This window comes from Poecilia reticulata, linkage group LG14 (genome assembly GCF_000633615.1).
Source record: "Poecilia reticulata strain Guanapo linkage group LG14, Guppy_female_1.0+MT, whole genome shotgun sequence".
NCBI classification, from domain to species: Eukaryota; Metazoa; Chordata; class Actinopteri; order Cyprinodontiformes; family Poeciliidae; genus Poecilia; species Poecilia reticulata.
Window position 1 is genome coordinate 17,096,413 of NC_024344.1, and position 22,064 is coordinate 17,118,476.

Consider the following 22,064-nt stretch of genomic DNA (forward strand, 5'->3'; position numbering starts at 1 on the left):
ACACACACACACACACACACACACACACACACACACACACACACACACACACACACACACAAAGAGTATGTATCCTACACTTGTCATTACCTTATTTCTCAATGTGACGTGTTTGTTTCATAAAGCAAAGACCTAAACCGATTTTGATCCAATTTCTACCCAAAACATCTCAACCGTACTCTGAAACTAGATCTTTATATGTATTTTTTCACGAGTCTATGCATGTGCAAAGCTTGTGGAAACATACCCCAACCAAAACACTCACTGCTGTTATGTGTAGTCAGTCCAACAAAGTCAGGAAGGGCTTAATATAAAAACATCAGAATAATTTATCGTATTTTCTACGCTTTTTGCTAATGCACAAAACTGAAGTTGTGATCTTTGGATACAAAGAGGAACAATCTAGAGTCAACACACAGCTTCATGTATTACAGCTGGAAACTAGAGATCAGGCCCGAAATCTGGGAGTGGTGATGAACTTTGACCTGAACTTTCAGAAACACATAAAGACAATTAAAGTCAGTCTTCTATCACCTGAAGATCATTTCTGGGATTAAAGGGCTAATAAGATGTACCTATATTTGGTTGCGTTGATTACTGCAACACCGTCTTCACAAGTCTGAATAATATTTAAACTTAATTACTTTTTGATGGTCTGTCATATAAAATCCAATTACAATACATTTGTGGTTCTAATGTGATAAAATATTACACAGTTATAAATATCTATGGTTATAATAGTGTATATATCGTACACCGTCTGAGACGCGGTTTGAGGTCACCTGAGGTCTGAACGAAGGACAAGCTGCCTGTCTGTGGAGCGCTCGGTTCCGACTGGTCATCTTCAATGAAAAACACGGGAAATGTCAAAGGAAAGTGTTGTGCCTCTCGGTGCTTTGCCGCCCTTCATCCTATGTTTCTCTGACGTGTGTGTGTGTGTGTTTAAGAGAGAGTGTGTGGATGTCTCTGCACAAGGACACACATGATGTCTAACAGGCTCATTATCTCCTTTTCCATAAACACAAATAGCGTCTCTGGTGAGAAAATGACTCAGCGTCCTCGTCGGATTGTGTCATGGAAACATGTTGGGGTGGGGGGAGAGGTATCTGCTCTCTGCTCCGTCCGTGACCGGCCCCTGGATTCAGAGTGACTCAGCTTTTAGCCCACAGGGACACACGGCTTCCATCTCAAAAAGCTTAATGAGCCCCACTGTTCACGTGACGGCGAGGCGATGGAATCAAAAGCCAACGTGCAAAGGTAAACAACGCCACGCTGAACCCGCAGTCTCTTCACACGTCTGAACATCGACTGCCGCTCCGCGTGCCACAGTACCTTGATCTCAGGAATGGTCATCCTGGTGTCCGGGTTCTTGTCCAGCATCCGCAAGATTAACGTCCGCAGCTCTTCGCAGATGTTGGGTCTGCCATGAAGAATGAGACTCGGTCAGGTTTTCGGACGCTGCTTCGCTTATCCGCACACGCTGAGGCAAAAGACACTGAAGTCATCTGATGTCGTTTTTAAAACGACTCCGGGTGTTTTTCAGGATTTTTATGATGAAATTATTAACGCTGCATTAAATAGGTATAATGAAAGCCCATGCTTAATTAAAACAGACTGGGAACTGCACTTTAGCAACCAGCACTTAAAAACAAGCACTCTATTTAATGTTATTTAAGTTGCAGAAATCAAATACACATAAATTCAGCTCCAATAAGAGAATAAAGTATTTAAATTAATAATTAAGACAATTACACATTAGATTAAACAAAATTAAAATAATCATTTGAAAGTAGACAGAAGAAATAATCGTTGCTACTCTAAAATATTGACTTGGTAAACATCAATCCTTCGATTTAAAGTTTCTATAGATAATTAGAACAAGTAATAAAGTCGTAGTTGAATTAATATAATATTTCTAAACAATTTTATTATGACAATGTTAAAAAACAAATTATTCAACTGCTTTTCGAAACACTCTTGCTAACTTGCTAGTGTTGCGGTGGTTGTAGCGAGCAATCGCTGGTTAAACATCAATTTGTTTTAATGATTTATTAGTGGAAATGCTTAATGTGTCGATAGGTGTACTTTCCCTGCAGGCACATCACTTGTGGGGGGATTTCTAAATCAAAAAATGTAAAATTACCTATTGAATATCCTCAAAAAAGTGCAAATTTTTCCTCAGCTAATAACACAATATTTAAAATACTAAAACCAAGAAATAACAGGTATTGATGCAGTTCAGTAAACTGAAAAAGTGAGGTGTTTAAAAGACGTGAGAAGCTATTTAAAACCTAACACTTAAACAACACAATATAACTCCAAGTAAATCAAACTTCTGTGAAATCAAACTGTCCACTTAGGAAGCAACATTGATTGATCTGACGAGGGTCCCCGTTGTCAGAGTATATATATATATATATATAACATGTAGCGACATAAAAAACATGTAGCGACATAAATAGGATTCATTCAGGCTGCAAGAAAACAAGAGAGTAAAACATTCTGCAGATATCAGATTTAAAAAAATCTTTTTCTAGGAAAAGCGCGGATGTTTTTCTTATGCCAGTGATGCTTAACTTTGCTAATTGATGAATTAAGATTCTAAAGGTTAAACTACATGTCAGTTCAAAACATTTATTCTTTTCCTTACACTAAATCCTCTCTTGCATGAATATAGTTAAGTTGCCTCTGTTCACAACATGCACAGTGTACACATATTGTTAAAGAGAAAATGAAAGCAGCAGGTCAAAGCTTTACAAAAAACAGATATTGGAAATTGGCCATGAAGTTCTGATCTCTAATTGTGATTCCTCTAATTTTATAATTTTACTTTTATTACAAGAAGTAGTTTTCACAATTTATATAAAAAAAAGCTCATCAATTAATTTGTAACAATTTTAATTCTAAATTCAGTTTTCCCGAACAGAAATGACTAAAATTAAGACACTAACAGTTGCTGACGGTTTCAATCCGTAACGGCAGCCTGTGTTTTCCAACGCAGGCGACGCCGCAAGAGAACGTGACAAAAACGACGTTCATCAGAAAACCCGGTCTCCATCAGCGGCGTGACATTATTTGTACAAATGGCCCCATCGCCGCTCAGAACAAGGCGCCATTAATTGTTATTGATTTTTATAGCATACAAATGATGCGATTACAGTCTGTGTGGGAGGACAGGCGAACCTCATGTAAGAGCTTCCTGTGCAACCATGACGGTTCCTTACTAACAAAATAACACCTTGTTCTGACGCAGCCGCCCGCCTGCCATGTTTATATTTCATCAGTCTGTTCGCTCTGCGTACGCTCGGTACGTGGCTTCACGTGTTCTCTGACTTAATCACCCAGGAAGACCTCTGTGCTTTACTTCACCTTTTACTAGAAAGAAAGACCAGGGAGGCACCGCAGCTTCATGTTCCCATGCTACTGTTGAAGTCTACACATGTTTTGACTGGTGACTCCCTTTCATATTCCAGTGGTTTTGATTTGTGTGTGTGGGGGGGGGGGATGTTTTATATAGCTAAAAAGCCACAATAAGAGCTAAAATAACAGCACAGAAAAGGTGTAAACAACTCTGCTATTTTCTCTAAAAAGGTATGAAAAACAAAAAAAAACAACAACTCACGTTTCAGGAAAATCCACAGGCCTGGTCTTTATCTTATTGTGCAAAGCCAATATGTACTCGTCAATAAACGGACACTGCAGGTAGAGGGGAACAAAAACAACAACAACAAAAAGAAAAAAAACAGGAGTGAAATCCACAATGCAGGCTGCCTGAATCACAGATACAATCTGCTTCTCCGAAGACGGATCAGACAAATTACTGCTGCGGCAATCAGCCTCTGGTGTTCATTTAAATGAACGAGCGCCGCATCAGACGCCGAGAAGGCGGCACACGCTTTGTTCCCACGGAGGTGTTGCTATAGAGGGAGACGGCTTTCGCTGTTACAACGCTGTTAAAAATAAGCGAGAGACAGAAAGCGTGCACACACTTGCCTTCCCAAACACGAAGCAGTACAGGGTGATTCCCATGGCCCACACGTCCAGCGCCTTTAAAACAGACAAACAAGACAGGAGTTTAATGCACATGTGAGCCACGCCAACCGGAGATTTATGGAACGTCAGGTCGTTTTATTTTAGGGCGTCTTTTTCAGAAGATGGATTTGTGCTATAATTTAGCAGAGGGACTAGCAGAGCCACCTCACTCTGCGTCCCTCGGCCTCGGTTTTTCTCTACAGGTAATCCTTACCGGGTAGAGCTGTAAAAAACAAAAAGTTTTAATTTTCTTTGTTTTGTGAGGAGACATAATACGTTTAAGATCACCTGGCTAATTTTGATCTCATACAGAAACTAACTGGAGTTATTTTAAGAAAAGAAAAGCTTGGAAACTAACTTGCCCTTGCAGAATCGTTTTAAATCGGCCATCTTGTTTCAAGTCCTTCTATTTGATTTAGGTACAGATACTGACCAGAGTTTAAATTTACGAGCCCAAGCAGAGATTTGGGCCGGGTTGGGACAGAATTATTCGCGCAGCATTCAAGTTAAAGTCAAACGAGAATGAACGATAGGAAGTTGCGTTGATCGACTTATTATAGCGTAACTGGAGGAGCAGGTTGTTCACTGTGTTGAGGAAATAACGAGAGGAAGTGGGGGTGAAGAAGTTAATCAGACTGTAACAAGCGCCGCTCCACCCTGCTCCGCTCCCATCAGTCACACATCCCAGAAGATTTGCATCCGACTCACGCTGGGATAAAACGAGCAACAAGACGGAGCTGGAAGACGCTGAACAAAAGCTAAAAGTGGGAGAAGTTCTCGATAACCTGTCGGGCTCGGACGTGTTTGGATGTTTTAGATGTGATCTAACCTCCAGCACTGACGGGGACCCACTGGTTCTCCAGCTCAGTGGTGGATTTACATGAACATTTAAACTAAGCGCGCTTTTGGGTTTTTGGTCAGAAACTGATGTTCTGCTTTAGCATTCCTTACTCCATCAGTCACAAGCAAGTCGCCTATTTCTTCATGCTCCTTTTCTGAAATAAGTTTCCAATCAGTCTAACAAATATTTTCACAGAAGGGATCAAAATCAAGCAAAATGTGTGCATTATGTTCCTGGCCTCTAAACGTGTTTAAATAAATAAATATAAAAAGACATTTCTGGTTGTTGAGTCATTCTGAAAAGGCTTCAGAATATTTTCAGGACTGAAACACGGTTGTTTCTTTGTTTCTCTTTTCTTTAACTACATCAGATTGAGCCGTGACGTGTTGCTTGTTGGGGCTTTTCAGACTATTTCATGTTGTCACAGGATCCATTTCGGTGTTTTTGTTGATTCTGCAGCTTCGGCGCCAATCAGCCCTGAGCACTTCTAATGAAACTAAAATAAAAATGTGGCTAACAGTTACTCCACGGCATTGCTTGACTTTCTTTTTCACGTGGAGTCAGGTTAATTTGCATAACGTATTTTTTATTTAATTAATAAAATCAATATTTGAAAACTGATTTTTGCATTTATTCCGGTTATTGGCGATATTAAAATTTGTTGATTTGAATCATGCAAGTTTGGAAGAAAAAAGCAAAGGAGGTGACCGAGAAATTTTTTTATTTTTTTCTCTTTTCTGCAAGACGTGATTAAAGCACCCTCTCATTATCTATTGCAATTTGTCATAGTGTTAGATTCATCATGTACTTCTGGGAATGAAGCATAAAGGGCTTTAGTGACATACAAGTGTTGGATATTATAAAACTCACTTCTAATTTTTACATCCCTTGGAAGAAAGGCTTTTCTTTGTCAAAACCTGAGAGAGTGCAATAACAATCAGGGAGGAAGAGGCACTCGGTCCCTGAAAGCTTGACAAAACAGCCGGCTGAAGCACTTAAAGTGGCTCTTTTACCCTGGTGGCTTTTTGTCTGCAATCAAATGTTCTATTCTGGCTCCTCTTTAATGGACATGCACAGCCCTTCTCCGAGGTTTTATGGAAACCCACAGGAGGACGGAGCGAAGAGGGAGGCGGCTGTGCAGGAGCAGGAAGTCAAAGCTGACGGCCTGGATCCTTCAGGATGAGCCGCCTTGAGTCCGGAGGCGATCGTGTTCACACGTGGGCAGAAAATGTTAAAAGTCTACTGAAAAAAATCTAATCTGGATCGGAAACTGATAATACTGACAATTTGAAAAAAATATCAGAAAGCTGTTGAAAACGTAAATAGAAAAGAGTGAGATATTTTAAATGCACGTTTTACTTCATATTGCATGAGAACATGTGCACAACTAATCAACTTTATAATAGAACTTGGTATGAAATAGAGAAAATGTGAGGGAGTTCCAGGAGTTAAAGACATCTGGAAATCGCTGTGTTTTGATACTGGAATATACACAATGAATGTAGGATAATTCATGTTAAACTCCATCGGATTAAACCAACCGACTTCCTCTTCAGCTCTTTGAGTTGTGCTGCAAAACCCACAAGAAGGGACGAAGTGCCTTTAGCTCCCCTCTACTGGTTTCTTATCCTTTTAGAATTGGTTTAGGGCCCACATTTATAAATCTAAAGCTCTTAACACCCCAAAAATCTAGTAAATTCCAAACAGATCAGAGACTGTTAAAAAAAACACTGTAATCTACTTCTAATAAGAAACACGATAACTCCCAAAAATAGATCCAAGGTTCAGTATTTGTCGACGAAGGCTAAAGCCTTCCGCACTCCGTTGTTACAGGTCTTTTAAAAAGCTTTGAAAAATTTAGGACTAATTTCTAGACATATTTAATTAAGTATTAACAGTCTTCATTCATTTCTCCCACATTCCCTTCAGAATTAGTGGGTGATTATTTAAATTTGCCATGGAAGTCAAGACTTAACCCAAAAAAAGTAAAAATAAATAAATACATTTCAGCTCAAGCGCACATGGACTACACTTCAACTCCACTGACTGGACTCACTTTCCCACTGAAGCTCTTGCACTTCTCTGACAGAGTCTCCGGCGCCATGAAAGCAGGAGTCCCTGCAGTGCTGGACAGCAGAGCGTCGTTGCCCTCGAACTGGTTGCTCACTCCGAAGTCGGCGATCTTCACATGGCCGTCGTCTCCCAGTAACAAGTTGGACGGCTTGATGTCCCGGTGGATGATCTTCTGGTAGTGCACTGAGGGGAAAAGAGGAGGGGAGAAGTTAAAGAAGGCGTCCCGACAAAATCAAGCAAAAGTGTAACATCTCCATAATATGTTTGTGATCTAACGCCGTTCCCTTAAAAACTACATTTAATTTCTTGAATTCCTACCAATTTTTTATTTATTTTTTAATTCACCAAATAGTTTGCCAGATTGTGATTGAAAAAGGTAATGTTTCTATTAAAGTACAAAATATTTTCCAATATTAATTTGCAGTTGGCAAACACCAATTGGTGGCCATTAAATTGTCCATATTAATAACCCGAATCAGCAGATCAGAAACAAAAACAAAAATACGCCAAGCGACGACACCACGAAACGGCTCATTCCACTACAGTGTCTATGAAACAAAATCCTCTGTGATCCGACTTCGTTGTTACCATTTTTATCGACGTCGATCAGCTGATTTGACTTGCACTACCCGTTCACTGCGCAGGCTTACCGCTCTTGTTTGTCCGACACTAAAATGGCCGCAGTTCGCCGTTCTAAACTTAGTAGCTTGGCGTCATTGCCGATCGCTGCCGTACCACGACCTCCATCGTTTTAAAACTATCCGAGGCGTTTAACGCCAAGCGGACCTGAGCAGTCGACCGCCTCAACAGCTTTGTCTCCATCAGGTCCTTATGTTCCTGCGTATAATTATATGTGCGCTTGAATGTCAGTCTTGTTCTGATGAAATCAACAATGCAGATTTGCTATTTTTTAACCACAACCCACTTGGGAAAAGAAACAAAAAACAAAGAAGAACCTGAAGCTGGATAATTAACAAAAGAGAGAAGTAGTGATTATGTCCCAGAGGAAAGCGTCACCAGCTTTGATTGCCGCTTCATAAGAATGATGGGAGGACTGTGAACCAGGGGTCATCTTTGAGTGAGAGTTAAGTACGTCCTCGAACGTCTTCTGGAATATAGGCCCTGATGGGATAAGTGGTCTCTACTTGCTGTGAGGAGGTCTTCCTGAAACGGGGGCAGTGGACTTGACTTCTCCACTACTAAATGTCGTAGCGCTCACAACGGTCAAATTAAAATGACGCCAGCGCCACCGGGAGCCCCGGTTCAGACTCCCGGCTAAGATTCATGGAGGCTGCAGGAGACGTTTTAAAACTAAAACTGCGATCCAGAAAATTAAAGGCTGGAAGTTTACTGCGCGCGCCAGAGTTCAGCGCTTATATTTCAACAAAGCAGATGGACACGTTTCCCAGCAGATTCTCTTTGGCTTATCTGCCAAACACAGGCGCCGCACCTCTTTCAGGGCTTTGCAACGGTATTTATACCCTGCTTTATCTTTAGCAGACCTCAGTGCATTTTATTGGGACTTTCACTTCAATAGACTTTAAGTCGCTTTCAGAAGCATCTCTGCTCCAATCCAAGTGGTTCGAGTCTGATTGGTACGTTGTTCAAACGCGGTTCGATCGGAAGGAGATCGTCTGCAAACCGCAATCTTTAAAATCTTCCTCAACTGGATTTAGACCGAGACTTTGACTGGGTCACTTGTAACTCGAAATGTGCCATCATCGTCACCAGCGGTTTTAAACTGCATTCCTCGAGGACCGGTGTCCTCGAAGAAACTTTTAGACGTCTCTCTGCTTCAGCGCACATGGCTCTAATGTTAGCAGAGCTTCAGCTTGACTGAATGCTGGCGAGGGTGTTTAGCCTCAAGGGAAATATCTAAACGTTCCAGGATGACCTCCATGTCCCTGCTAATAAAGAGATGCTGCACAAAATCTTTGTGAAAGTTTTGCACATCTGCCGCAACAGGAATTTCTTCTTGCCCGTAGCGATAACCGATCTACAATGACTCTTAAATAATGAGCGTAACGACAGCTTTCCCTCTGAAATGTTTCCTTCTTTAAGATTGAATTCAAAGTAGCCGCCGCCTTGTTTCACTTTGAACACGGCGCGTTTAGGGTGAAAGTAAAACACAGGTATCGTCTGACATCAGTCACTTATCCCCAACGACTCATGGAGGACAGGTGAGGCATGCTCTGGATCAGTCTAAATCAGTGTTTCTCAACCCTGGTCCTCACCACCCCCCTGCTCTACATGTTTTAGATCTGCCTCTATTCCAGAACAGCTGATTCAAATGATTGCATGACCATCAAGTACTGCAGAAGCCTGTTAATCACCCAGAGATACAACCGATGGTTTACGCCCAGGAAATGCTCCGATTCCCGAAAAATATACACATTAAAAATAGTAGCGACTTCAGTCACGATTTGCAGACTTACGGTACTCGATGCCCAGGACGATGTCTCTGAAGTACTGCCGCGCTTGCTCCTCTGAGAAAGGAGTCTCTGTTGGCACCTCCATCACTGGACTGCAGATTCACACAGAAACAGACTCAGACGGTGCTTTTAAAACTGGACTCAGACTGAGGAACAGAAACAACGGGGTTAACGTCTGAAGCGAAGATGAGGAGACAACACTGAATACAATAAGTAACCACCCCACCACCTCTTTATCCTCCACGCTTCCCTTAGACACACGACTTTATGATCACATGGCAACACATGTGAATAGTAAACCGTGCTGCATTCCGACTGGAGCCGAATCAGATCAGAAAACTGGATTTGAAATGGTTTGAATGGTGAACTGTTGCTGGACGGTTAAACTGAACTGAGTTAATGTAAAAAAAAAAAAAAAGCACTAAATACAAACGCGAATATTTGGGTAATTTTATTTGTTCTCCAGGGATTTAAAAAAATAAATAAATAAATAAATAAATAAATCCCATTTAGAAAAAAATAAGAACCGCTCATGTTTATTATCGTTATCAGTGAAATGATTCAGCACCAGATCCGTGACCCGAAGCCCCTTTTCTAGCCAGCTGGCTTTTACAGCAATAACTGTGAAAACCCCCAAGACTGTAACGTCTCCCTCTGAGATGGAGGAAAAACTCCGGCACGGTGTTCAGCTTGGAGCAATGAGCGCTGCAGAGGCTGAGGATGGGATGGAGAGATGGAGGAATGAGGAAGAGACAGAGGAGGAGGAGCAGGAGGACAGAAATCAGAGGACTTGTTCTCTACTCACCCCTTACGCATCAGCTCAAACACTATTGGGAACAAAACAAGAGGACAACAAAGAGGACACACGTGAGGTGGAATATTTTTTACTCATTAGCTTATTGTGATCACTTCTGCCCAGCGAGGAAACATCCAAGCTTCCTAGCAGCCGTCGTCTACCTAGCCTAGATTTAACTCATGAGTAGTTTGATGTTCAGGAGGAGAACTGCGATCTGGGGATGCTGAGCGAGGATGTGAGCCCTGAGGTGGTGCTAAAGACACACTGGGTTCTGAAGACATTACACAATCACCTGTCCAACTGGCAAATGTTGCCAAGCAGAAAGCAGATGAATTAAAGGAAAGTCAGACATGCATACCCATGTAGAGGTTGTCCTCTGACGGATCATCCAGCACCTGGAATGTTAAGTAGGTGAAACAGAGAATGCTCAGTTATTCAGGTGAGGAAAAGGTACATATTTAATGCATTATTGTTTAAAATGTGCAGCATTTAGCTTCATCGAAATGTGCATTTGAAATTTTTTCAACGGTATTAATTTATTAGGCAGGGACAATGGACATTAATTAACATTTCTGTAAATTCAGACTGTTTTTCTTCTGCTATCCACAAACAATGAGTAATTTGTCTTGCTGAAAACAAACTCAAAACAAGACTAAAATGACTCAACTACGCACATTTTGTGAATATAAAAAGAAAAACAATCAGTACATAAGAACTTAAAATTTTTTGTTCATAAAAAGGAGTCAACTATTGACCAGAGAAAGATCAGACATCTCCAAATCAACAACTTCGCCGTTACGCTGACAACTTTCGAGTCTACATCCCTGTGGAAAAATACGGTGCTCACTAAATAAAATCAAGGCATGAATGGGTTGAACAAATAAAAACTTGCACGTATGGGATGAATGAACGAATGCCGCTCATCTTTACATGCATGTTGAGTTGCGATCTAAAGTAAATGGGCGGTTGCTGTGACCACAAACAGGATAACGTGGGCAGACGTTTTAATCCCGTCCATTAGGCTGCGAGCCTCAGACTGAGCTGATCTCTGGTAATGACAGTTTTTCCACTGAGCAGACAGATTTTCTTGGATGCAGATTACAAACAGTTGGCAGCGGAGGTCAGACGGTCTGGACAGATTTCACAACGGTAGCAAATACGAGATTTTAGCGACGGAAACTGCGTTTTGTTCCGGGAATCTTCAAAGGGATTGTGGTCGGAAATAGTTAGTGACGCAAAGCAACGGTGTGATTCTGCTGTAGCTGCTGTTCATTTATGCCACTGCTGGATGAAGCCGTTTTATAGAGAATGTTGTAAAAAATTAGGTCCAACTCTTGAACTTTCCCTTTTTTTTTTTTTGACACAAGAAAAATATTTTCTTGGGCTTTTATGTGATAAAAACACAAAGTAGCCAATAGTTCTGCCTTTTGATGAAATGTTAGGTCACTTTAAAATTATTTCTACAGACAAATGAGAAGCATTTTTATTTAGTCCTTCTGTGGGCGATACTTTCTAGAAGCACCATTTAATGCAGTTACATCTGTAAAAGGTTTCGTCTTTGCACGACTGGAGTTTGGACCTTTTGACCACAGCTCTAAACTTCATTCTCAGTCGCGAACACGCCCTTCCGTATTTGCTATGTGTCGTGTATGGCAAATTACAAATGAGACATTTATTGGCTTTCTTTCAACAATATCTTTCATTCAGACAATTTTCTAAAATAGCCAGTTCTGTGGACTTTCCTGTTAACAGTTTGTCGTTGAGGAGTTCCTCCTGCAGGGTTTTAACCAGGTTGATGACCTGATGGAACCTTTACTGCTAGCATCAGAGCTAGATTTCATTTCGGGGGATCGCATGAAAGGGGCTAAATACTTTATTTTTTTTAAAAGGGATAAGTTGGGAGTGGACAGTTATCGCTTCTCATTTCTTGTGATAAATTTCTTATTATGATAAGAATTCTGATTTATTGTGGCAACAATAAATTCAGTTTATTTTATTTATTTATTTTTACCCAAAACTGTTCATATTTTGTAGATTTTTAATTTCACAATTATTTCCAATGCCAAAAAAAAAAAAAAAAAAAGAAATACAAATATGATCAAATGCAGGTATGGTGTGCAGCTTAGTGAAACAAATCACACTTCTTTATGTGGAAATGTTTTTCAACAGTAGTATTTGTCTTTATGGTGCCACATCAGCCATAGAGTTAACTGAAAAAATAATAATGAATAGGTCTCATCTCAACATTTATCGTTATCACAAAAATATCGTGACAAAACTAAGTTCATATCACCCGTCAGCTTGGATAAAAGCTAATAGTAGGTGTAATTTTTTCATACTTTGTCACTTAAAATCCCAACAACATACGCAGAAGTTTGTGGCTGTAATGTCATAAAGTGTGTCAAAAGGTCAAAGGCGCAAAACACTTTTGCACGGCACAAAGCAGAACTCGCAACACAACACTATGACATTTTATCTCCTGATGCGAGAAGAAGCAGAACCCGCATCGAGGAGCGTGCCCGTTTTCATCGCAGCCACAAACCATCGTCACATCGGAGAAGCAACGACGTTAACGACGACTCGCTTTCGCTTACAAACGCTACGCCAAATAACCGTGGCAGTAAAATATAATACAACGGGGACTTCTGAGTCGTTATTAATACGCATGGAGCTCCAGCGCTGACGTGTCAAAATGTGGAAATGGATCATGCTAACCAGCTGCAGGCCAGATGAGAGGCAGACCTGCTCTTTGCTGCTGCCTCCTGTTTTTGTGTGTGAGATTAAAGGAGTGGAGTCGCCCTGCGTGGAGCTGCTAGGGAGCGTCTCCAGCCACAATCAAGCCCTTACTAATAGTCTGCCCCTGTCACCAGCTATCTACAAGGATATTAACCCACTTAGTGCTCTGAGTCACTTTCCTGTGATACCTGCGATTCTGCTTCCCTCCACCTCCCCTGCTCCCCGTTTCTCCTCGGAGGCTCAGTTCAGCTCCGTGTTCCTTCATTTCCTCCCTGCCTGGCCCTCATCAGCGTCTCTCCCCGCTCCTCAGCCTCACCCCAGTTAACCAGCTGTAAATAAAGTACCGGCAAACTGCGGATCTTTTCCGGCACACCGGTCCGTGGGCCGCCTTTGTGACAGATGGCAAATACAGAGGAGCAGAAATCTGGTAGGAACGCAGCTGCATCAAGTGTTTAGCTTCAAGTAGGTGGCTCTATAAATGTCAGGCAGAAACATCTCACATACTGTGATATATAAAAACAAACCGCCAACGTGTCTTTATGTCTTTGTCTGATATTCTTACAGTCTCAGGCAGACAAAACTCCAAGCTGTTTCTGTATAAATTGAGAATTTATAACTTGCTAAATACTAGATAGTTAGATGTTCAAAGCTCAAATGAATGGCTGGTGGAAACTGAAATCATGTTTTTTATTTTTTAAACACATGACCAAATGTAGTTCACTTACATCTATGTCAATATTTTCTGCTTGCTATTCTCACTTGTGCTGCATTTCGACTGAATCCCATGTCTGAAACACTGATCAGAGTCAAATAAAGAGCTAAAACTCAAACAATCCCAAAAACCCAAATCTGTCTAAACAGGAACACGCGGCTGCGCTGAAACCCAGTCGACCTTCATCAAGTGTGCAACGCAGGAGAAAATATGCATATGGGGAAAAACATGTTCATGCATTTAGACAAAAGTCGCATCCAAATGCTGATGACATTTGCGAAGTCAGAAGATTTGTGCAAAGTAACAGACAAGATATTAGAGGCTTATGACGCTAAAGTTGTTTGAGGCTTTTCATCTGTGCCATTTTGCAGTTAAAATAATCAATGTGGACTATATTTGATCACTTCTAGTCCAAAATCAAAAATACTTAAAGTTTGTCACAGTAAGCAATGTTCAAAAGATATTTCAATATAATTCATGAACCCATTATATATATCATATCTCTATATATGGAATGAAATAACGACTCATATTTCAACAATAAAGCATTTATTTATTTATTTTTTACAAATTAAGAACTATCCATCTATCCATCTACCTAACGGGCTGAAGCAAGACGGAACAGGATCGATTTTTATTATTTCCTGATTATTTTCTGACTCGCCTCAGACAGACGTCCTTGTGTGCACAAAGCTTTCAGCTCAGCCGAGCGGCCTCGAGGCTGATGATCCAGCCTCCAACCACAAACTGCACATGAAAAACAGACTCACAACGACGGCGCAGCCAACGATCTGCTGCTTCAAGGTAACGGCTCACAGTTTTCACAAAGCACAGAGAACGATTCATCCGAGTTAAACAGCTGCGTTTGACTGGAACAGAAGGTCAGCGCCGGTCAAGGACACCCCGACACCGGAACAACTAGTTCCCAAAATTTGCAGCTGAAGCCACAAGGAAGCGACGAGGTTTGCTCACGTCTGTTTGAATAACGTTTATTGACACGGCCTCGTGCAGGCTCTCAAAAAGCAAGGGTTTTATTTACACAACATGTTAAGCTTTTTCAATGCAGCAGGAGACAAAACCAAGTGAAATCCGTCATTAGCTTGCTGCAAAACTGCTGGTTACTGCAGTGACTAAGATGGGGAAAAAAGAGTAGCCTATTTAGACTTTCAGGGTAATGACAAAGTGTGCTTTGGGTTTTTTTTTTTTTTTTTTTAATGGAGCTCTGATAAGAGCTAAACATGCTGGTGAGAACAGCACTGGCTCGTCTGTCTCTTCCCACCATCTGTGAAAAATGACCAAATCACTTTCATCAGCTTTAATCTGTTCCACTTGGCGTGGGCTCAGTGTTTAAGGGACGGATGGAAAGTATATTCATAATTAGTCGAGACTGGACCGAGGTCTCCTGGGGGAAATCGGCTGGGTACCTCTAATGTATGTGATGGGGGCCCGAGCCAGAGCCCGTCTAAAAAAGACGAACAGAGAGAGATGGAGAGGAGGCGAGGACTAATTTCCTGCACCCATCAGGAAGTGTGAGAGAGCAAGGGTGGACAAAGGATGGAGAAGATGAGAGCGAGGGTGTTGTGTCAGAGCTAGCACACGGGCGCAGAAGCACTCAACTTTTCTTTTTTTTTGTTCCTGAAAACTCAGCAGTCCTGACACTTAATTCAGCTGAGCGAGCCAGACCGCTTCCCTCCAGCCAGACTGCCCAAGCTTAACTCCCAGCAGTGCCCCCGGTTGCCCCCGCCATCTGAGCTGGATTGAAAACACCGATGATATCACCGGAGAGTGGCGCGCGCGTCTTGAGTCACAGTCGTCGATACCAGCGATCGTCGTTCCAAAACAAAACGCCCCTGCGGAACCTGGAAGTCTGTCAATTCTCGAAATCAGACGGAGTTTATTTGCGGGACGGAAGCGTTTCTTGTCCAAGAATAAATCAACAAAGGATTAAGAAATGTGTCTGAAAAACAACCAAAGCATATTCCGAGCTCGTTCTACGGCACCACGGGATTTGGCTGCCTTTTCAGCTAAAATGAAAAAGCGTGAGTCAGAGCACGCTGAGGGGAAAGGTTATCTGAAGGCAGTACAGTGAAGGATAATCCTGACCACAAAGGATGCTAAACGTGCTGCCTGTGTCAACCTGCTGTCATTAGAGAGAAACCAGCCACACTGAACCGCATCTTAGCTCTTAATTTTTCCACTTTAAAATTCAACTAAATGAAAAACATTGCAGGATGTGAATTAATTAAACTAAACCAGGATCCCACAGAGTTTTTGGACATGTCATGCAATTCAAATGCATTAAAGTTGCAGTTGAGGAATGTTGTGTTTACCAAACATATTACGTGGCACTACTACAGATATTACTCAATCTCATGCTGCAGCATGCAAATGCTCAGTCAGCAATAGTGAAGGTTAACTGACTTTCTCATACTGCAAGGCAGAACGACCTACTTTTTGATCAATTATATTTACACCACTTTGACACCACATTCCCGTAGGGTCAGACGATCGTTAAAAAAAGACGATATCATGGCTAAACGTACAATATTTTGCACAGTAGTACTCCGGACGGCACATTTTACAGCCTTGATCCCAACACACCAATACACAAAGCAGAAGGAACCGATGTTAAAAAATGTTTTATGAAGTAAAGAAATAAAGCGCTCATGTAAAAACCAGTTTTAGATCAACAAATATAAGCGGAAAGATAATAAAACAGTAGAGCAGCAGCTTAGGTTCTTCTGTTAGTGAAGCTAGCTAGCTCTTTTTGCTAGCATGCGCTAATATATTGACGTTTCAATATGCTTTTGTATCTCAAGGTTTGTTCTGTTCTTGATTAGTTATTGCAAGTAAGGTAGGTAGAGATTATTCTTCTCGTAGTAGCTATTTTTTGAGGGCTAACCCTAAAAAGTGAAAGTGAATAATTTAGATTATATTTATTTCAGTACTAAATGTTCTTGTTCTTTAATTAGGCTTAACACTCAGCACACCTGTACACAGAACAAGGATGTCGGTTTTATTCCTCTATTCAACAAGTGGAGCAAAGGCTTCAACAGATCCGTTTCAAACCGCTTAGCTTGATGCTGCTAGCTTAGCCAAATGATGAATCCAAGATGTTGACAATGTCTTCCAGTACAAAAAATGCTTATGAAACAAAGACAAGTGAAGCAACCAATTATAAAAACTGAAGATTCGTACCTCCACCAGCTTGACAATGTTGATATGGTCCAGTTTTTTAAGAATGGCAATCTCTTGGTAAACCCTTTCCAAGGGTCCTAAGACTTTAGGCTGCTCTCCTTGGGCTGCCTTGGGTCCTCTTGGGGGAGGGCGACCTGCAGAGCACCACACACTCCGGATTACACACAGTCTAACTTTATTGTCAAACATTTAGACAGTTTACAAATCCTTAAAGCTACAGTATGTAAAACTTTCATTTAAAAAAACAACAACAAACAAAACAGGTTTTTTACCCATTTGTTAAAACTGACCATGTCAGATAACCTGTGAAAAGGTCAATCTACTCCACCAGAGCGACTCTTGCTGTCTGATAAAAAAAACAATCAGAGCCAGGAGAGTCTTAGCGCTGTCAATCAACCCCTTGTACTCGCTGCTAATGTGCTAATGCTGGAGAAGCAACTTATCATTACAGAAAAGTCATTCATCCACTGTCATTGGTGGCCTTGCTAACTAACCTAGGCTAGTTAGCAGCCAAGCTTTGTGCCAGTTAGCAATGGGAGCACTGGGAGAAGGTAGACGAGCTCAACTTTTTCACATCATCTGTCTCACATCACACGGTCACAACATAGTGACAGTTTAAACAAATATCTAAAAGGATTTTTAAAATAAAAGTTACATACTCCAGCTTTAAATGGGACTAACTCACGTGGAAAACCACACTGCTTCATTAACCTCTTCTTGGACAACACCTTCATGGCCTAGGACAGAAAGGAGTCTGATCAAACAGCATGACCACATATCAAGGAATACATGTCTACAAAAACAGAAAAGACAGATGTATAAAAAGCAGCAGAGGTGGGGAAAGACATTTTTAATTGGATGTAACTGCATAACAAAATGTTTAACTACTAAGGGTGTTCTACTGCGGATTTCAGCCGAGTTGCAGCACAAACCGACATCAAAGTGCAGAACATAAAAATTTTAGGGGATATATCTGCTGCTCTCCTTTGCAACAGGCCAGAGACGTCTACAGCCCCTGAATCTTGAGTAGAAAAACAGCATTTACTGGCTTCCAAAGAGAGCCATGAGTCAATTTTCCCTAAAAAAAAAAATATATATATATATATATATATATATATATAAAACAGCTGAAAAAGAAAAATGCAATTATTGCAAATCTTTAAGAAAATGTAAAGAAAGAAAAACAACACTGGCACATTTGTCAGCACATGCTGCCGCACTGACTCAGTGATTTTACCGTCAACTCATCAGAAAGGTGGAAGGTTTTCTCTTTCGAATCACACAAAGCGAGATGCTGAAGTGTCGCTCAGCGGCCTCTGTGGTCGTCATGGCTATGACTGTGCAGAAAGCGGCTTGGGCAGGAAGGCGGACCCCTCGCCTCTACATGGTTTCCATGGCGCGTTCCTCATAAACACCCTCTTAAAACCAAAACGCCGTCCGTCTCAATTCCTGAATCAATCCGTCTGCGCTGGGAGGAGAGGCTCATCATCGCCAGTATGAGACAGAATATGCTCGGTTTTCCAACAAAATATGATTAAATGTAATCTTTCTGTAGCTTAATATCAACCACAGGCTAAGGAGGAAACGCGAGTGGAGTTTGGCTTCGATCGAAGCCTGGAAGCAAGCCGAATATGCATGAAGGGTCCAGCGTGATTATCCCGTTACTGCCTCGTTAAGCAGAAGATGTCCCCATCAATAACATGTGTAGACTAGATTAGGCTAGACTAGACAAATGAGATATAGAGAAACGAAAGAAGCAATCTTTACTGAGCTAAACAGAACTCCAGCGGGGTGTTTAAAAGATGCGTGTGTTAATAAAGGCAGAAACTGCAGAAGAGCTTTGCTACCAAGACACACAGCTTATTTAACTCAGTCAAAATGAAAGTATTCAGTCACTTAGACAGTGTAACTTCTTTGTAAAGTTAATTTATTTAACGTCATCCAAGTGTTTGTAACACCAGGAGTGTGCTGTAGATGGCTCCAGTGAATAGAAGAAGCTGAATAACTCATTTTTCAACCAACTTCAGCTTTTACTGGTTAGAAGAAGAAGAAGAGCATCAGCACAATAATAACGAGCCAGAGTGACCAGTGGTGGCAAATTTACCGTCTCATTGTGGATGCTATGTTTTACAGATACAAAGCCAGCGTTTTCTTGTAAAGGCGCGACATGGTGGTGTGCGATTCAACGGTACGACTGATACTCAGAACCACTGGCGTGTGAATCGTCCCCCCCAAACACCAATCGGTTAACAGCAGAAACTTGAACGCCACAGCTGTGAACTGCTGAGATCTGACGATATTCGCAGGCGTTCACAGACCCAGAAATCTGTTGGGGGTTTTTTCCGTCCTGTGAGAAAACCACTCACTTTGTTTCAGCTGAACAAATTGCCGTTTCTCAGAGGGAACTCCTAAGCATTTTATAGATTTATCACAATATCTCATAACTAAATGCCATCAGGAATATAAGAATAAACTTCCATCCTGTTGAATCGGCGACATTTTCCAACACATCCAGTTCTGACCCAGTCCGAGTTGAGTTTGACGGCCTTTCAACTCAAAGCTCCTTCTCTCAACTAACATGCTCTATTTGTGCCATTAATTCCCACAGCTGGGTGCTAATATGCTGCTTAAGAAAAGGGAATGATGAAATTAATGGAAAGTGACAGGTTTTTTTTTTTTCATTTGTAAGTGAGGTTTATAGTTTTCACTTTTTTCCCTCTCGACGTCTTTCTTTTGGAAACAAAGCAAACCTCAGGAACCGAGTTAAGACGCCTCATCATTTACTTGTCTTAAAGTTCAGTTTCTGAAGGCCACAGCTTTAGCCTCATGGTCAAGTTTATGCGATATTGTGCATGTTTTTGATCATGCCTGAAAGAAAACGCTGATGTTCCGGCCCCAAAGAGATTTACACATTAGTTGCACTAATATGTAAATCTGGAAAACCAGACAGATCTCACCAGTTGTGTTTGCTTTTGCAGTTTGTTTGTTTTTTTTCCACCCACATATGGGAAATTTCTAAATTCCCTGTAAAATCCAGCTCTCCGCACAACGAGCTGCTGCATGTCTGAGCAGCTCTGTCGTATCGTAATTGCAATAAGCAGTCAAAGGTTGTGAAATAAAGATCTTTTTCATGCCCTTCGGCTCAGGGCTGGCGCTCGCCTTTACATAACCGCTCGGCTGCCCACACTTCTCGCGTGTTTATAAGCTTGAATTTTCATACCGAAAACTGTTCGGCCGTGAGCTTCCACTGGCTGCAGTTCAAAAGTACATCTTAAATCCATCCAGAGTTGGCAGCTTAAGACGACGTGACTCACCGAGAGGCTTTCATTGTTGCTGCTGCACAGGACAGCTTAGCTATGTTAAGGCATCAAACGGCTTACATCTGCAGATCGCTCTGCTTTCCAAGGGAACACATTACCTTGATGGAAATGCCAAAAAATGACCTTGCACTGCTGCCTTGTATGCATTTATTTTTCTTTTTTCTTTTGGGTCGACCAACCTCAGAGCAGCAGGTGTACAAAGCAAAAGCATCAGGGATATTTGAAGATATATATATATATATTTTTTTTTTTTATAAGAAGATGCACTTCAAATGCCACCAGCTTTTATTTTAGGTTGAATACAAGAGACTTTAAACAGCCAAAGGAAATAAAACTCAAAGCTAGGCAACGGGTAAAAAAAAAGAAAAGAAAAAAAAACCCTCAATCAATAGCAGCGGTCTTCTGTCAACAATGAAAGGTGAAGGTTTGATGATGACCACAAAGCAACCGGTCCGTCTACCAAGCTTTTCTGAGGCACAAAACCAGACTTACATAATGTTTGTCGTCATCTTCATTGTAGGCGAGCTTGACCACGCCATAGGAGCCCTACAAAACAACAACAAAAAAACACTCATTAAATACGGACCCATACGAAGGGGACATGCAGTGATCGTTACTCGAGCTCCACATTTCACTTAAACCCACGAGAGAGAGAGAGAGAGAGACTGCTAACATTTCTAAAGCGTCACTTCAGAGAGCAGACGGTAGAACTGCACTGACAGAATGTTTACAAGGCAGCGCGGCTCGTATTCAGAAACATTTTTATTCTTTGGCAGCTCAGAATGAGCTCGTCCCACACACACACACACACACACACACACACACACACACACACACACACACACACACACACACACACACACACACACACACACACACACACACACACACACACACAAAAGAAACATGTCCTTTTCCGACATGTTTCCTTTTCAAAAAACATGTCAGCGGGTTTTTTAGCAAGTTCAATGTTTTTGAAATTTGCTACAAATTACACATATGTATTTGAACAGTAAATGACCTTCTGACACAGATATTTCAATGAAAAGCACCAAAAGAGATTTATAGATGCTTCGAGCATCTAAAAAAACAACAAAAAAAAACACTTGCATTGGCGAGGTCACGCTTTTATTTGATGTGATTATGAAGCGTGCTGAAAGAAAATTACGTAAATGTCCCTGAAAAAGAAAATGCACAATTTATGTTTGTTAGAAATGACTGCTTGCATCTTCAATGCAAGCAGTGAGATACTAGTAAAATAAATGTTGTGCTTTATTGTGATAGAGCAGTTGGTTGGCTGAAAAACTAATTTCAGCATTAAAACTTATGTTGCATCAATCAGAAGACAATACGTCTCCACTAAAAACAAAACAAAAAAATAAAACACAACCCAGTGCATCATCTTAATGAGATTGTTATACAACAATCTCCAATAACTATTTGAAGAAACTTGAATAACACGAGTTAAAACCACATTTAATTCCCCTTTGGGATTATTAAAGATTTTTTAAATTGAAATGAATTGAAAAGGAGAAAATAAAAAGAACTTGCAAGTTTATATCACTAAAGTACAACCCTAAAAGCCAGCACAAACTTTTCAAGAACTGAGAAATGTATTCTCTCTGCATTTGAATTTCTTATGAAGTATGAAATATGAAATGTGTTCTTGTTGTGGCCACCGCAACAAAACAAAAACTATTTTCTTTGTACTTTGTGCGACAGGCGTTATTTTTACATGAGGCATCTGACAAACTGTCAGATGTAAAAACAAAACTTACGTTTTTGCAAACAATAAAATTCGTATTATGAATCAAAGGCAACTCTAAACTGGTGGGCTTCAGCCTGGATTTAAAGGAACTCATTGTTTCAGAGTCTGTACCTGGTATGGATCTTGAAGTGACCGTGTTATTTTGGGTCTAAAGAT

General features: G+C 41.0%; 1 protein-coding gene across 2 annotated transcripts in view; it reads right to left on the reverse strand.

Moving 5' to 3' along the window:
- Positions 1 to 22,064, reverse strand: part of camkk1a (calcium/calmodulin-dependent protein kinase kinase 1, alpha a) — a 62,215-nt gene that overhangs the window by 7,064 nt on the left and 33,087 nt on the right. For both annotated transcript variants that reach the window (XM_008428151.2, XM_008428150.2), the window contains exons 4-13: positions 20,633 to 20,686; positions 17,506 to 17,557; positions 16,821 to 16,954; positions 10,533 to 10,569; positions 10,184 to 10,205; positions 9,382 to 9,470; positions 6,930 to 7,129; positions 3,994 to 4,047; positions 3,623 to 3,696; positions 1,333 to 1,420 (exon numbers count right to left, since the gene is read on the reverse strand). In XM_008428151.2, coding sequence (XP_008426373.1) covers positions 1,333 to 1,420; positions 3,623 to 3,696; positions 3,994 to 4,047; positions 6,930 to 7,129; positions 9,382 to 9,470; positions 10,184 to 10,205; positions 10,533 to 10,569; positions 16,821 to 16,954; positions 17,506 to 17,557; positions 20,633 to 20,686 — 804 coding nt within the window. The remainder of the gene's footprint in view (positions 1 to 1,332; positions 1,421 to 3,622; positions 3,697 to 3,993; positions 4,048 to 6,929; positions 7,130 to 9,381; positions 9,471 to 10,183; positions 10,206 to 10,532; positions 10,570 to 16,820; positions 16,955 to 17,505; positions 17,558 to 20,632; positions 20,687 to 22,064) is intronic.